Source organism: Mustela erminea, chromosome 3, assembly GCF_009829155.1.
Source record: "Mustela erminea isolate mMusErm1 chromosome 3, mMusErm1.Pri, whole genome shotgun sequence".
Classification (NCBI taxonomy): Eukaryota; Metazoa; Chordata; class Mammalia; order Carnivora; family Mustelidae; genus Mustela; species Mustela erminea.
Genome location: NC_045616.1, coordinates 96,580,237 through 96,598,088, shown reverse-complemented (window position 1 = coordinate 96,598,088; position 17,852 = coordinate 96,580,237). Strand labels below are relative to the sequence as shown.

The following is a 17,852-nucleotide window of genomic DNA, read 5'->3' as shown; positions in this document are numbered from 1 at the left end:
TGAAATGCATGGGTCCATTTATGTATGGATATTTTTTGATAAATACAGTACAGCACTGTACTTTACCTTCTTGTGATTTTCTTAATAGCCTGTTCTTTTCTCTAGCTTGTTTTATTGTAAGCATACAGTACATAAAACATATAACATACAAAATAGGTATTAATTAACTTTATGTTATTAGTAAGGCTCCTCCTGATTAACAGTAAGTAGACATTTAGTAGTTAAGTTCTGGGAGAGTCAAAAGTTATTTGTGGATGTTTTAAAAAAAAAAATTTATTTATTTGAGAGAGAGAAAAAGCATGCAAGAGCCAGGGGAGGGGTATAGGGGGAGAATCTTCAAGTAGACTCCCTGCTGACACAGAGCCCAACACGGGGCTTGATTCTAGGACCCAGGAGATTGCAACCTGAGAAGAAATGAAGAGTGAGATGCTTAATCTACTGATCTACCCAGGCTCCCTGAAAGCTATTTGTGGATTTGTGCGTGTGTGTTGGGGGCCCAGCACCTCTACCCATTGCATTCTCAAGGGTCAGCCATCTTGATAAATCACATATCTAGACATAAGGACTTCTGTATAGAATATGTAAAGAACTCTCAATGCTCCTCACTAAGAAGACAATTTAAAAATGTGCAAGACATGACGTGATATTTCACGAGAAGAATATATAAATGGCAAGTAAACAATGCAAAGATGTCGTTGTCACTTGTCATTAGGGATATGCAAATTAAATCCACAAGGAGATATTACTATGTATATATTTGATAACTAAAATTTAAAACACTGACACCATCAACTGCTGTGGATAATATGGATCAACTTTAATCCTCAAACACTGCTGCTGACATGCAAAATTTTATAACCCCTAGGGATAACAATCTAGCAATTTCTTATAAAGTTGTACATATACTTACCATATGACCCTACAAGCCCGTATCTGTGTCTTTACTTCAGAAAAACTAAAACTTACTGTCACACAAAACCTCTTCATGAATGCTGATACCTACTTTGTTCACAATTGGGAAAAACTGGAAGCAATCCAATCGTCTTTAAGAGGCGAATGCTTTGAACAATCTGTAATAGCTTGAGGAGGAATGTCAAAGCATTATGCTCAGTGAAAGAAGTTGGTCTTGATTAGGAAGATGTGGCCCATATACACTATGGAGTATTATGCCTCCATCAGAAAGAATGAATACCCAACTTTTGTAGCAACATGGACGGGACTGGAAAAGATTATGCTGAGTGAAATAAGTCAAGCAGAGAGAGTCAGTTATCATATGGTTTCACTTATTTGTGGAGCATAACAAATAACATGGAGGGCATGGGGAGATGGAGAGGAGAAGGGAGTTGAGGGAAATTGGAAGGGGAGGTGAACCATGAGAAACTATGGACTGAAAAACAACCTGAGGGTTTTGAAGGGGCTGGGGGTGGGAGGTTGGGGGAACAAGGTGGTGGGTATTAGGAAGGGCACGTATTGCATGGAGCACTGGCTGTGGTGCAAAAACAATGAATAATGTTAAGCTGAAAAGAAATTAAAAAGAAAAAAAAAAAGGTTGCCTGCCTTATGAATCCACTTACAAGACAGTGTCTAAAAGACAACCCTATAATGATCCAGTGGTCATACCTGTTTTAAAAAGGGGTGAGAGTGTAACTATAAAGAGAAGACACAAAACAGTTTTGGGGAGTGATGGACATTTTCTGGCTCCTGATGGTGATGGTGGTTAAGTGAATCAATATGAGTGTTCAAATTCTTAGAACTGTTGAATAAAAAGTCAATGTTACTGTAGATGAATTTAAAAATAAAAAGAGAAAGACATTATGGGATTGTTAGACTTGCTTTTGACATTCCAGCTCAGGATTTCCCAAAGGTTTCTGCAGGCTGTATCTTGCACAGAGTCCCTAATCTCTAGGGCCTAAGGAACAGAAGAGACTGGAATCCCACCCAGACATCACCTACCAAACACCTTTGCTCATTCACTTGGGAAGCCTTTCTAAAACCTCATCTCCTCACTGTGCCCCTTTTAAATTCACACTAATGCAGTCTTCTTTTTTTTTTTTTAATTTATTTTTTATTTATTTTTAGCATAACAGTATTCATTATTTTTTCACCACACCCAGTGCTCCATGCACTCTTCTAAACTGAGGCCCTACTGAAGAGCTGATAATTTTTGCAGACTTTAGTGAGTGTGTTCAAAGGTGTTGTTTTTAGAATTTCTAAATAGAAGACTTTCTTTGTTTTCCTTTCCTTCCTTCATCCCTGTTCAAATTCTACCCATTTTTCAGAATCCTAATTAACTTTCACTTTTTGAATCATTAGCTTCTCTGACACTACCATGCATGCTTTTGGAGGAATTCAATATATCTTGCATTCATTTCCTCTCCTTTTAATCTCTTTGTGATCAAAGATCTTGCTCACTTCCTGTCTGTGTCCTCAGCACATAGCACAGTATTGAGCGTGCTCATTGTATTTCTGAACACAGGTGCTCCGTGTATTTCTGAATAGAAATGAATTCCTGATGGGAAAATGACATCTTTCCTGTGGTTTAGAATAAAAGCAAAGCTGAACTTATCTTGTTTAATTCTTGGCTGCTGGTGTATTTCTTATTAGGCTCTGGCCAAAACATAAATCAGACACTTTATATTTCTATTTTAGCACAACATGTTGCAGGGATAAGTCTTGGATACATAATTCTTATGGAATTATTATGAAAAGTGATGGTTCATAAGGTACTTTCCTTCTCAAGATCCTTTACTGTTAAAGCTTCATTTGGTTATAGGAATTTGTTTATATTAGAAAATATTTTAATGGTACTGTTAAACACTATGTGAGTATTAAAATATGCTGAATATATCCTTGGGAAACAAAACATATCTTAATTTAGAAAATACTCTGAGGTCCTCTTAGTTTTTAAGAGTTGTTCTTATTATAAGGTCTACAAGTGCAACTTTGTATTCACCACACACTTGTAGGGTGTTGTCAGTGTCGGAGAACACTTAGTAAGAATCAACCACATGGGATGCCTGTGTGGCTCAGTCATTAAGCATCTGCCTTCGGCTCAGGTCACATGATCCCATGGTCCGGGGATCCAGTCTCCCATCAGACTCCCTGCTTGGCAGGAAGAGTGCTTCTCCCTCTCCCACTTTCCCTACTTGTGTTCCCTCTCTTGATATGTCTCTCTCTGTCAAATAAATGAAATCTTAAAAAAAAAAAAAAAAATCGACCACATGCCATGGGTCTTTAAATACATCACCTCCTTTAACCCTTCAAAACCTCTGTGTCATAAGGGATTGCAAATCTCATTTTAGAGATAAGAAAGTTTAATATTTAATGGTTACCATGTTTCACATGAACCAGTACAGGCTTAATATATTTTATCTACATTAGTTAACATTCCTAAGCCAACGGTTAATTTCCCAGTTTTACTGTTAAGAAAACTGAGGTTCAGAAAAAGAAGTAACTTTTCTTTGGTCACACAGCTACAAATCAAGGCTGGGACTCAAACCCTAGAATATCTGACACAAGAACATAGATTCTTAAAGCTTTATTCTCTGCATTTTGCCTATACTGTACTTCATGCAGAAAACAGGTCATAAAAAGTTTGTTGTTGAATTCCAATTGGAGTTCTAGAAAACATCAAATCATCTTTGAGAAGGTTTTTTAACCAGTTTACTATTAATACCCTCAGTGTATAGACCTTAAAAAAGCTGAGATATTAGAAATGCATCTAAAGTTGAAATGCTTGTCCTTGAGTAAATATGTTTTATTTAACAAATTATGTCAAATCTCTGTATTAAACTCAATATTTTAAATTTTAGTATTTGAGATTTAAGAATATTAGATACATGTAATTGTAATTACATTTGAATTGTATTCTTTAGATTTTTTCCAGTTTATAAAATTATTTCTTTTCTTTACTTGAATAAAAACCATAGTGAGTAGAAAACAAGTTATAAAAAGTAGCAAAATGATTAAAATTGGCATGATGAAAATAGAATGTTGTGTCAAATTCTTTTGATGTTTGAGTTGGTTTATGGTTATAAATGCATGCTGTCAGTGTTTTTTACTAGTATTCTAAAAAAGCAATTTATAGAACCTTTTAGTAGCATGATATTTTTAGTTTTAATTGTCCCTGTTTAATGCCTTCAGGATATGATTACGTTATAACATTATAAAAATGTGTTAGCCAAAATTCCTGATTTATATGCAATCAGAACACTTTTAAATTTTTCCAGCTGTATCCTTCAACTTCACAAAAGTCTTCAAATGTGATTCATCTTACCTATTTTTTAAATTCATGACAGTTTTTTAATTTCCAAGGCAGAGATAATCATTAAGCCTAGTTTGCTTTTGTTTTGTTTTGTTTTTTGCTTTTGTGACCTAAGTCATACAGAAAGCCCGAGGACTCTGACTGATCATTTTTAAATTAACTTAGTAATGCAAATACCAGTTTTCATCCATGTTTGTGGTAGACTGCACTGTAAATTTCTCATTTCTTTTTTTTTTTTAAGATTTTATTTATTTATTTGACAGAGAGAGATCACAAGCAGACGTAGAGGCAGGCAGAGAGGGAGATAGAGGGAAGCAGGCTCCCTGCTGAGCAGAGAGCACGATGTGGGGCTCGATCCCAGGACCCCGAGATCATGACCTGAGCTGAAGGCAGTGGCTTAACCCACTGAGCCACCCAGGCGCCCTAAATTTCTCATTTCTGACTTATAAACATTAGATGTGTAATCTACCACATATGGCTTTTTCAGTGTGCCACAAACATTATATTTTCAGGTTGCACTGAAATCTAAATTAAGAATTTTAGATGGTATATATTTTTTTAAGATTTTATTTATTTATTTGACAGACAGAGATCACAAGCACGCAGAGAGGCAGACAGAGAGAGATGGGAGGAAGTAGGCTCCCTGCTGAGCAGAGAGCCTGATGTGGGGCTCCATCCCAGGATCCTGAGATCATGACCTGAGCTGAAGGCAGAGGCTCAACCCACTGAGCCAACCAGGTGTCCCAATGGTATATGTTTTTAATGATGTATTAAAAATATATCCAAACCACAGTAAGGTACATTGGAGTCTGGCTTAATTTAAAGTCCCTAAGGATTTGAGAGTTTAACTTCTGAAACCATCCAGTAACCTGCCCTTAAATTTTCTAAAAGAGAGAAGTTAATGTGAAGTAGAATAAATCTAGAATACAATAGTAGGAGCGCAAAACTAGCCTGCAGACATAAATTTTCCTAATTTTTCTTACTTTCATACAAAAAACCGTAGTCCTTTTCATTGTCGTAGTGTAGGAAAAAGGTGGGTCTGCTTGATGGGAAAGTTTATTATAAAGATGAAGGACATGTGAAAACCAGAAAAGCAAGGAATAAACCTCTTTGGAACTTGTCTATTACCATGATAGTCTCTCCAGCTCCCAAAAGAGCAGAATTTTAGAAATTGGCCACCTGTGCCTACCCTGTATACCACTCCCCCTCTGGACTCACTTCCTTTCACTATATATTATGAACACTCACTTAAGCCATCTTTCACCTTCTTTTTCCTGCATCATATTAATATTCCATATAAAAGCTTTCCAAAGAATTTGACATGGTACCCATATGCCGTCTAGTCCAGTACTTCACTGATTTTAGATACCTCCAATACACCTTAAGATAATAAAATAAAACGAGTGCTTATTCACTGTTTAATTTACCTTTAGCAACCAATTAGAAACATGTGCACACTTTTTTTAAACATGTACACTCTCACCTGTAGTTAATTTTGTCACGATACACACTATAAGATCAAAGATAATACTAAATTAGGAAAAGAAAATGCTGCATCTAGCTTCCTACAGTGTATTAAATCTTTCCTCACAACTCCCTATGTCCCTTGACATAGGGACAGTGAAAACTTAAACTTGTCAATTGATGTTAATTTTTCTTCTAGTTTAAATGACTTTATTCATTTACCTTGTTTTGGTTTGGTTTTAGCTAATATTCGGCTCTTCCTGATAGTTCTCTTCACCTCCCCTTTATCCTTTCCATAGCTGGGGAGATGGGCTGTAGATCAGAAATCACAGTGATTTCACTTCCCTCTGAGATTTTTGGTATCTACGTTTTTGCAGTGCATTCCTTTGTCTATATGCTGGACTTGGACTCCAAATGCATTTGGTGGGTTCAACTGAAGAATGTTGGTTTGGTCAGAGCACTGTAACTTCTGTTCAGCTCTTTCCACCACACTCTTTATCTGCCCACCCTCCCCAGTCCCTACCTGTCCAGCTCTTAATGCTCCAAAAAATGCTGCCAGATCTCAGTCATGTCATCTGTGGGTCCCCCTAGGTTAAACTGCCCACTTCTCTTGCCTTTCTGGCAATAAAAGACAAAGTAGGGTCAAACATGACAGCCCTTCTTTTCACCTACTCATTCAGTGTTTTCATTAAGTCCCTACTTGAGTCATCCGATATCAGCCTGGAGTTTCCCAGTGTGCTATCCTCCAGAGTTTCAAAGGCTACCTTCCTTCTAATTCTATCCCTTCCCACCCGCCCTCAGAGCAAATCCTGTAGAAGACTAAGAAGGCATGACCTGGGTGGAAATACAATACTTGATCTTAGCCCAAAGTCCAAGAAGTAATTGACCTGTGTGGAAAAAGAGAAATGCATGTTAATACACCTTGAAATATATTATCATAGTACTATACAATGTGTAGTGTTATTATACTATACAGTTCTACATGCTGGAAATAAACAAATTGACTTCTCAGTACTTTCCTTGTGGTGCTTACATTCTAATTGAGAGAATGGTCAATATCTACTGGCCAGTATCCAAATAATTAAATTAACTGGTACATTAAAAGATAAACCCGTCAGGAAAAAAAGTAATGGGTATAAGTAACAGGTAATCTGGGAGTTCCAAGGTGGGGAGAAGGGTATTTTTAATTTGAATTTGGTGATCAAGAAGATCTGGAGAAAGAGGTGTAAGGAGGGAATATTCCATAGGGAAATGCCAGTGAAGAGGTCTTCAGATGGAAATGATAAGAAAAGAGAAGAGAAAAGGGGGGGAGGGGAAGCCAAATGTAGCTATGAAGCTGGAATAGAATGAATAAATGAGATTATGATAGAAAATTCTAGATTTCATACTTCTTTTGACAGATTTAGCAAATTATAAGGTTTATTGCATATATTTATATATATTACCTTGATGTCTTTAGGATTATAGAGACATTTCCTTATTCTTCGTTGATTTTGGTAACTTGTATAACTTGTATTTGTCTCTCTTTTTTTGTTGTTGTTGTAATTTTTGATTGGTTTGCTAGGGAATTACCAGTTTTGTCAATACTTTTTACGTTTGTTTTATAGTTCATTGGTTTTGCTCTTTATTATTTCTTTCCCTCTCTTTTCTTAAGCTTTGATGCTCTCTTTTCTCAGCTCCTGAAAGGAATTTTAATCACTGATTTTCAGTCTCTTTGATTTTTTTATAAGATATAAAATACAAATTTCCCTGAGCACTGTCATTCAGCCTACCATTTTTTGTGTTCTTTTTTTTTCAATAACTATGTTTAACATATTTTCTAATTTTGATTGTAATTCCTTTCACTTGTGGACGCTTTAGAAGTGTATCATCTCATGTCTAGGCAGTTTGGGTTTTTCTAATTACCTTTTTAGTTCTTCAATTCCAAATTATTTCCATTGTGGCCAATGAACATACTTTGGATTATTCCCACTTTTGAAATTTGTGGAGATTTTTTTTTGCTACTCAGTATATGGTCAAGTATTATAAATGTACCATATCCACTTAAAAGGAATGTTTTATAGTTGGATGTGATGTTTTATTACATCATTTAAGACAGATTTGCTAATACTTTGTTCAGGTCTCATGTCTTGAGTGAAGATTTTTAATCTTTTTATCAGCTATTAAGAGAATTGCTAAGTCTCTCAGCTTAACTGGGGATTTCTTTTTCTCTCTTAATTTGGTTCATTTTTTTCATTTTTTCTATTGTATTTTGAGGCTTAGTTATTGAGTAAATAGAGATATAGAATTGTACATCCCTTTTATCATGAAAAATCCTTCTTTATCTCTCTAGATGCTTGTGACTTAAATTCAATTTGTCTAATTTTGTATATTTGTAATATTTATATTGTCACCCATTCTCTATTTAGTTGATGCTTGCATATTTTCTATTCTTTTACTTCTAACTTGCTTATGTTCTTATACTTAAACTGTATCTCTTATAAGCAAAATACAGTTAGGGTTGTTGTTGTTTTTTAATTCAGTCTTAAAATCTTAGTTTGGCTTTAGCATACTCTATTTTTCATTCATTCATTCCAACTTTATCAAGACAAACTTGACAGATAAAAGATGTATAAGTGTAAGTTAGACAATGATGTTTTAACATACCTATGCGTTGAAAATGATTATCACAGTCAAGTTAATTCACACTTCTCTCACCTTAGAGAGTTTAAATATCCATTCGATTTGACAGTCACTCATGGCAGAATCTTTTTTAATGAAATTCTTGGTGTGAAATGCTATCTTTCTATATTTGTTTTCCATTTGCCTTTAAGTCATGTTTCCTTTATTCTTTTCCTTTGCTGCCTTTAAAAGCAGGTAAATCTAATATTTGTATTAAATTTTCAACCTATGTAATTGTAATTGTTAGTTATATATTATTTTACTGTTGTTTTGCAATTACCTTGTATATTATGACATGTATCATTTTACCACTGATTATTGGTAGAACTGTACTTGAACTATGTATTGTTGCTTTACTTCAGTTCTCTCTATTTTAAAGTTTGAAAGACATTAAAATTGGGGTTTCATGTATTCAATATTAATTTATAGTTACTCATACATTTACCCTTTCTGGTGTCCATTATTCCCTCCTCCTTATTTTCATGTTTTAGTCTGGAATTTTTCCTTCTGTTTGAAGAAATATAACATTTCTTTACACCAGTACTTTGATTTAAAGTATTGATTTAAAGTATTATGGAAAAGGGTTACTTTCTCTGATTTACAAAAAGATTCGTTTGGGTTGCTGGAACCCAGTAAACGTAGATCTCAAGCTCCCCATCTTTATATTAAAAATATCTTCATTTTGTCATCATTTTCTCTCTAGTTTTTGTATCAGTGGCCACCTTCTTACAGTAGGCCATTTTTTCATTTGGATTGCCATTTTTATTTGTGAGCTCATCTTCGGTAGAGTTGTTTTTTTTTTTTTCCTGTGGGGATTTTATGCTTGCTGAGATGATAGTGTCTCATCATAGTGATCCTTCATTTGTTTTCACTGAATTGACAAAGCTTTTTCCAGTCCTTGTATGATCCCCAAGTTATATGATCAATTTGTACATTGTATTTATGGCTTCATATTCCTATGGTTTCATACTTGTGCATGCTGGTGGTTTGGGTTTATTAGTAGAGCTTTTCTGGCATACCTCAAACTTATTTTGAGCCAGGGTTCCTCGTTGATCTCCCGCATATGGATTTTTGAGGTAATGTTCACACATTAATAGCAATTTCAGGCTTTCTGATTTGTAGGTGGATTTCAGTTCCTTACTCCTTAATTTCTCTTCCTGCAGACATTTTGAAACCACACCCATTATTTAATGGGACTTGTGTCTTTTCTGATACCCAGACTCTAACAACATTAACTCATAATATTATCACTCCAAATCTGAAAAATTTTAAGCCTTATTCCTGTACTTGGGAATCTTTCTCGAAATTTAGCTATACACTAAAAGTTTGTAGTTAGATTTTATTTGGCATCGGTATGTGTTTTTCACAAAAGGACTCTGACCACCATGTTGCGGGAACACGTAAACAACGTTTTACTGCCTATGAAATATTCCACCTTTTTGACCACAGAGATTTACCATAGTTTTTATTAAACTGATGTCTTATTTCTTGTTGTTAGAAGTCACTTTTTTCTTAGTATTCTTAGAAACTGTACTATGAAGAATGTTATGGATTAAACATTAAAGAGAGTCTGGAAGACTGTTTTTTAAAATACATTTATAACTCTACTGATATTAACCTCATAACTTACATAATTGTACTTTTATACTCCTAGATCATCATCTTGTCTTTTAATGGAATAGAAGCAGATAATTAGTGAGCTAGTAAGGCAAGTTATTTTAAAATATGTTCAAAGGCTGCTTTGAATATAATCATGTAAATGGTTTTCATATTACTTGGGCACCATCATTAAGTCATTCTAAAACTTTTTTCTAATTCATGGATGAAATACATTTTGATTCTTCAAAATTACATTTTTAGTTAAGGCCCCAGGTTAAGTTACATTTTATATTGGTCTTTGTTTCAAGGAATTCCGTCTATGCCATTCATTTCATGCACTCCTTATTGAGGATACGTTAAATGCATACTGATGCAGAGAGGTACTACATGGCATGCTCATTTAAAGAACATACCCTACCCTTCTGTGAAGAATAGCAAATTTTATCACTGCTTAGCCTTTTCCCTGCTCAGTGCCCACCTCTCCCCACTCGGTGATACCACCAAGTTGTTTCTCTCCTTAAAAGTCTTTTCTACTTTAATTTTTCCCCATTTGGTATTTCTTTATAGTCTCCCATAATATCTTATTTACGTCTTTAGGTTTTAATGATCACATTTTCCAGTGAGTTGGTGTGGCTCACGCTCTTGAAGGCATGCTCCGTACATGTTCATCTTTGTACCTTTCGTACTTGTCACCTCTTACATTATTTGTTCCATTAGGCTTCGAGCAATAATACAACTCATAAATAAATAACTTTTCTTCCAGGATACAATCCTAGGACAAATATCTTACCTAGGACAGTGCAGGATTTTGTGCCAGAAGAAGCAAGATTTTGAAGTTGGGTAGTCTAGTTAGTGCTTAAAGGCAACAGTGTTGAGGCCGGAAGATTTTATTTTATTAGGATACACCCACCTGATCACATAAAAACTGATTTCCTGATTCATTCATTATTATAACATGCTTCCTGTGGGGTTTTAGGGGTCTATGATTATCTTGAAGAGGTATCAAATTACATTCTAGGATAGTATGCTTTGTTTTCACCTGGAGATCCTGTTGATGCCTCCTATACAACTTGATTCATCTTTAGGTGGAAACTAGAGGGTTTTTTGTTGTCCTTTTTGACTGTAGAACCTTTAATATTTAAAGAGTGTTTTCTGTATTATATCTCTCTTTAAATAACAGCCGTGTTAGATCCTTTCCCCTCCTAAATTGTATCCTTTAATATAATAAGAAACATGTGAGTTTTTGAAAGGAACTGAAAAGCATAGGCTTTTAAACAGAATAATGCAAGTCATTTAAATTAGTCATGGTTACAATTATTCTTCATAACTTTCAAGTTAAAGAAAATCTCCCTGGTGTGCCAAATGTGAGACAATTAAATTCAAATTTATCAGAGCCTCAGTTGAAGACTCTGAGTTTACACATAAGAAAAAAAGAATGGGAAGGAGAGGGTCATTATGTTTGTTAAATTGCTTCCTGGTCTATAAGAAAATCTGTTAATTGCTACTTAAATTTCATAGACATGATCATCATATTTATGTCTTTAATCTTCTTCTCATCATCAAAGTATTGTAAACACTTAAATGGATTTGGAAAATTGGAAAGGAGGAAGAAAAGTTATTTATTATCTCTCCACATGACACAATTGCTATTAGAAAATTATTGTCATTGAGGTGCCTGGGTGGCTGCCTGGGTGGCTCAGTCGTTGAGCGTCTGCCTTTGGCTCAGATCATGATCCCAGGTCCTGGGATTGAGCTCTGCATGGGACTCCCTGCCCAGTGAGAAGCCTTCTTCTCCCTCTCCCACTTCCCCTGCTTGTGTTCCCTCTCACTGTCTCTCTCTTCTGTCAAACAAACAAACAAAATCTTAAAAAAAAAAAAAAAGAAAATTATCGTAATTATACAGTCTTTTGTTTTAAGTCAGCTATATGTCCAATGTGGGGCTTGCACTCACAACTCTGAGGTACAGTCACATTCTCCACTGACTGAACCAGCCACGTGCCCCCATTTTTATGTAGTCTTTCTGTTCTATAAAAATGTGATGGTATGGATTTTTTAATACTTAGGTGTAATCATACCTCTATGCCAAAATGTACTCATTTCTATATTGTATTTTATTGTATATAAATTTATATTTTATGATTATAAAATGTCTTTTATATTAAAAATTATAATTTTATCAGCAAATTTCTTTTCATGACTACACAGTCATGTTTCCCATAGCCCATTGAGGAATCTAGGGCCCCCAAAGAGATTACTGTTCATTCTTTCTCTTCCCCTATGTTTTACAGGGCTAGTGCTAGGAAAATATCAAAGTTCTATGCCTCCTGCATTCCTCTTGCTTCCTGCTACTGCTTCTAAGTCAAACTCTCATCCTCAAAAACTCTTCATTTGGAGCTGACGCTCTTCAGCTTTACCATCTTAACTATCTCTGTGTTGGATTGTTCTCCTTCATTCTTGCCCATATTTCACATGGATGTTGGTCATCTTTCCCCCCCTCCTGAGTTCATTGAGATCATATGCAATTTCATGTTCATATAATCAGTCCAACCAAAACTACTTAATAGTTCTTTGACCTCAGTCTGGGTGATGTCTACCTTTCTCTGCTCTCCCGGCAATACTGAATCATACTATGCAACTTCATTTCTAAATCTTATGTCTCTATCCCCAGTCTCTTATCACAGTCTCAAGTATCTCAAGTATCAGAGAGTATCTGCCCTTTTTTTTTTTCACTGATGACTCCATTCTCCAGACAACTGCATTGTATTCTCCAAATATTTGACTTTACTTCTTCACTTACCCAACCCTATAATTTCTGTCCCTTCTTTCATTCTCAAATTTACTGTCAACTCTTATGTCCTTTGAGTCTTCCTTTATACCTCATCTACAAAATCTCAGCCCAAATTTATTTTTTATTTTTTTTAAAGATTTATTTATTCATTTGACAGACAGAGATCACAAGTAGGCAGAGACGCAGGCAGAGAGAGAGGACAAGCAGGCTCCCTGCTGAGCAGAGAGCCCGAAGTGGGGCTCAATCTCAGGACCCTGGGATCTTGACCCGAGCCGAAGGCAGAGGCTTTAACCCACTGAGCCACCCAGGCGCCCCATCAGCCCAAATTTAATCCAAATATTTTTCTTCTCTGTTTCAGCCTTTGGGTTGGATATCACTTACTTGGACATACTAGTGCTAGTCCATATTCATGCTCACCATCCTTGGCTGAATCATCTGTTTTTTGACCCATGAACATTAAGTATTCCCCTAGTACTTAATCAGCTCTCCTTCCCATTTCTCTCAGTATTCTAAGCTTTTGTTTCCTTTTCAAAAAATACTAACTCTCATCTACCTTTGGCCCACACCGCACCTAACATTGCACCCTTTTTCATTGGACATACAAGAATATCAGAATATAATTTCTTTAACTTAACAAGTGGTACCTGTGAAAGTCTTCCAGGGAGTGCCTGGGTGGCGCAGTTCATTAAATGTCTGACTCTTGGTTTCAGCTTAGGTTCTGATCTCAGGTTCTGCATTAAGTCCCTGCATTAAGCAGGAACTCTGCTTGAGATTCTCTCTCTCCCTCTCCTCTGCCCCTCCATTCTTTCTCAAGTAAATAAATAAATCTTTAAAAAAAGATATCCTATCCAATGTTGTAAGAGAAAAATATGCAAAATATAGAATGGAAAGAATAATAAAGAAGAGGTAAGAATTAGAAACAAGTGACTGTTTTTGGTGGGAAAAATTTATTTGAAGGGGTACAGGAGAAGAAATGCAAAACTTACTAAAGTTGATATGTGCTGGTCCATACAGTAAAGATACCTGACATGATGACAGCCCACATTAGCTGACTTTTAATCTGCATATGGTGATAAGATTATTGTAGTTGTGAAATATAGGGGCATCATAAAGGAAATTTGTACCAAATAATGATCTTTGACATTCTAATTATAGTTGAACTTAATTTAGTATTTTTGTATTTATTCTCAAGTTTAACTTTTTTAAATTTTCAAATGCACAAGAGAATTTTAAGTATCTTATAATGAGGAGATACTTTTTGTTCACCTTCCTTCACCCCTTCCTTCCATCTTTCTTTTCTTCCTTCTTCCTTTCAACTGTAACACAACTTCAGTTACTCTTGTATCTTTGTTCTCCATATTTTGTTGCATTAATAAGTGCATGACTTAGTTCTTTTAAAATTCACATTATGTTTAAGAATCTCTTGATGTTTTTATATGATTTGTTATTTAATGGAACTAGATAACAAATATGTCTTTCTCCTCTTTTTCTCCCTTTCCTAACCCTCTAAGTTTACCCCCACCTTCATATTTCCTTTCCACCTTATCCTGATTTAACTGCAGAATAATTCCAGTTGTCTTAATCAGCCAAATAAAGTGGTAAGGCTTATCACCTGTCTATTCAACCTTCCATCCATTCATAAGGAAATAATGTCATCTGTTTGTAGATTTTATATTTTAATAAAATATCTCTACATATAGAGATAAAATGACATCCTTACCTATTTCATCCCTTGGCTGTTTCTCCCTGTAATTATGTTTTTAAAATAGTATGATTATACTATATTTTGCTTAGAGAATGTATCTTTATTTTCCTGTTAGGCCAGTAGATACCAGGCCTTGAGAGTCTGCATGAATATTCAAATGACTAGTTGAGCCTTTCAGATACTCCATTTTCAATCCTCGAAGAATGCTTCTGTTCAAACCTTGTGTGCCTCTGTCTTGGGTCTCTGAGGTTCTACCACAGTCATAAAATCCGTCTCCCCTGTCATTGGGGCTGTAGCTCCCCTAAATCAGTTCATATTCTTCCATGAACCTTCTGTTTTTACAAAACATGGGCAGGGCAATTTATTCTTTTATTTAAATATAATCATTTTATAACACTATTTTTTGGGTTTCTAAAGAGAGAAGAAGAGTCACAAGCAGTCAGCTAACCATCTTTAACTAGGGACCACTCTGCACTAAATTGTAATTAGCAGGAAAAGAAACATTAGTTGGTAGATGGATTCAAAGTTCATTTCAAATCCTCATTCTATAATATCGCATAGTCATGTGATCTTTAGCAAATCATTCTCCTGTACAGGCCTTAATTTCTTCATATGATGAATTTAAATATATTTTATAAGGATGTGAGGATTACAAAACATACAAATAATTCAAAAAAATACTAGATATCACTTAAATAACCTTTGTTTTTTGGAAATGCATTAAAACTTACACTTGGAAGGTGTTAAATGATATTTACTCAGGGAGGTGTCTTAGTTAGTAATATAGTTCATAAATCTTTGACTAAGGAATATCAATCATTTTATATTTTCTTACCACTGATTAATACCAAACGATCAAATATCTTACGGAAATTGTTATCTTAGATAGAATTTCATTATCATATACTCAGCAGTTGGACCTTCTCATTAGCCAAAAAATGTTCAAAGGAAATATTTTTCAATATTCCATATATCACAGGTAGTTCTTATGTCATATTAATTAAAATGGTATTTTAGAAAATAAAATGTCAAAATTTTATTAACTCAAAATATCAATTTGAGCTCAAGAATGTCATATGTACGTAGTTTATTTTCTTTTAGGGTATTTCTCTGAAACTAAGTTCTTTACAAGAATTGAAAAACATTTAACTCAATCATTGCTTTTTTTACTTACATTGTCAAAGTTGTATCCATTCGATTATCTTATGTGACAGTGAAAAGTGGTATTGATAAAATACATTGTTAGAGCACACTCTCTGAGAGTTGGACAATTGAGCCAATGATTTAATCTGAAATATGTATTTGAAAATAATATTAAGAATTTATCGAGCAACTCATACATACACAATTTCCTTTAAAATTCCATTTATAAGGGCTAGATTTTATAGTTTAATACTGACATCATTTGAATAGAAAAAACATCATTTTTCATTTCTTCTACTGATGCATAGCATGAATATTTGCATTTGAATCTGACATATGATAATTCATGTGTATGTTTTCTAGGTATAGCATATTTGAGTGGAATGTGTAGTGAAAAGAGAAAATGTATTATTGCTGAAGACAATGGCCTGAATCTTGCATTTACAATTGCTCATGAAATGGGTCACAAGTAAGTAAAAATTCTGGCTATGCCACATATTTGCATATAACTTTGTAATTTGAGTTATTGAACTATATTCATATCTTATGAATATGGGAGGGTTAGGGTTTTTTAAAAATTAGGGAAACAGAAAGATGGTGAATATCATCTAAATTTAAAATGTCTTCTGAATACTGTAACCATTCCTGATACGAAATCTTACTACATTATCAGCATTCACTTTAAGACATTCATTACATGGCACATGATCCATTTCACTATGCATTTCCAAATGATATAAACATGGCAATAGTTATGACCCTACAGAGCTATTTATTATTCAAATGTCCAAAGAAAACACTTAGTACAAATAAAAATACTTCCAGCCTATAATAGCATGTTTGTTATTACCCGATACAGAGTAAAGGAATAAATCTGCATGGTTTGGACTAATGTATTTGAAAGAAACTTCATCTGATCACACAGTTAGTATGTAATGAACAGTGTGTCTCAGGAACAAGTCTAAGTACTTTACATAGTTTGGTTCATTTAAAACTCAAAAAGCAAGGATCTCATTTTACAGATAATGTTTATAGTAATCATAATTAGTAATAGTAACATTTATGTAGTACTATGTGCCAAGACATTTCTAGTGCTTTGTATATCCTCAAAACATTTGGGGGAAGTATGGTTATTAGAATACCCATCTTACAGAGAAGAAAACTGAAGTATGGAGAAGTTACTTTGCCCTCCCAAAGTATGAAAATAGTAAGTGTTGGAGGAAGGATTTAAATTCGGGCCATATAACTGAAGTCATACTCTTCTCTATTTTTATAGTAAGTTGTCTGCTATCTTTGGGCCTTTGATCCCTCATTAGTAAAATGGGGATAGTTACCTGTGTTATAAGGTTGCTCTGGGATTCAGATTACGTAAGAACAGGCTCATATTTACAGCCAGTGTACTATAGTAGAAGTTGTGTAGAGTCAGACTGAATTTTGACTGTGGCCTTCCCTGCATGCTAACAGTATCAGCAGTACATATGAAAAGTATTTTAATTGGACTCAGATTTAGTGAGGTACTACTCAGGGAGGTGATCTTTATAGAGGCCTCTTTGGTCAAAAACATATTTAGTTTGGCTGGTAGAGTTTAAAAATTTGAATCAGTTGCCAACATTAAAAAGTATAAATTTGACATAAAAATTCAAATTTCCAGACCTGGCAACATTAGACCCACAGTCCCATATGGCAGCCATTCCTTGGAGCTGAGCAGCGTCTGTACCCTTTAGACTGGGCCCATCTTTCCCAGCTCATCACAGACTGAAGCTTTGTAGTATTGTAATATTGTAGACCCAGGTCACTCCATTTTCAGTATATACTTGGACCCTAGAGACAATTGAGTAAATTGAGCCATGGAGTTGTGTTGGTATAAGAAAGCTCACAAGAAGATTTATATACAACATAACAGTGTTTGATTTAAAAAAAAAAAAAAAAGCTTTTTATTCAAGTAAACTGAAGTATAGAAAAATGATCAAGTTAGAATTATGCAGCTCAATGAGTTCTCCGAAATTGAGTATGACCATGTGCTCATAACCTATTCTAAGAAATAAGACATTTTCAACAGTGGCTGGTTTTTGATGTCACTGTTTTTAAAGGTATGAATATACTTCATTTTCTCCCATGCAAGCTTTCAGGGGTCAGTCTGGAGTGTTCTAGAATACAAAGTGTTTATTTGTTATTCAAAAAAGAAACAACAGAAAGATAAGTAACACTTTAAGATCATCATCCTTAAG

At 34.7% G+C, this 17,852-nt stretch overlaps 1 protein-coding gene across 2 annotated transcripts in view; it reads left to right on the top strand.

Annotated features, from left to right (window-relative positions):
* Positions 1-17,852, top strand: part of ADAMTS19 (ADAM metallopeptidase with thrombospondin type 1 motif 19) — a 252,739-nt gene that overhangs the window by 99,850 nt on the left and 135,037 nt on the right. For both annotated transcript variants that reach the window (XM_032336832.1, XM_032336831.1), the window contains exon 8: positions 15,988-16,093. In XM_032336832.1, the coding sequence (XP_032192723.1) occupies positions 15,988-16,093 (106 nt within the window). The remainder of the gene's footprint in view (positions 1-15,987; positions 16,094-17,852) is intronic.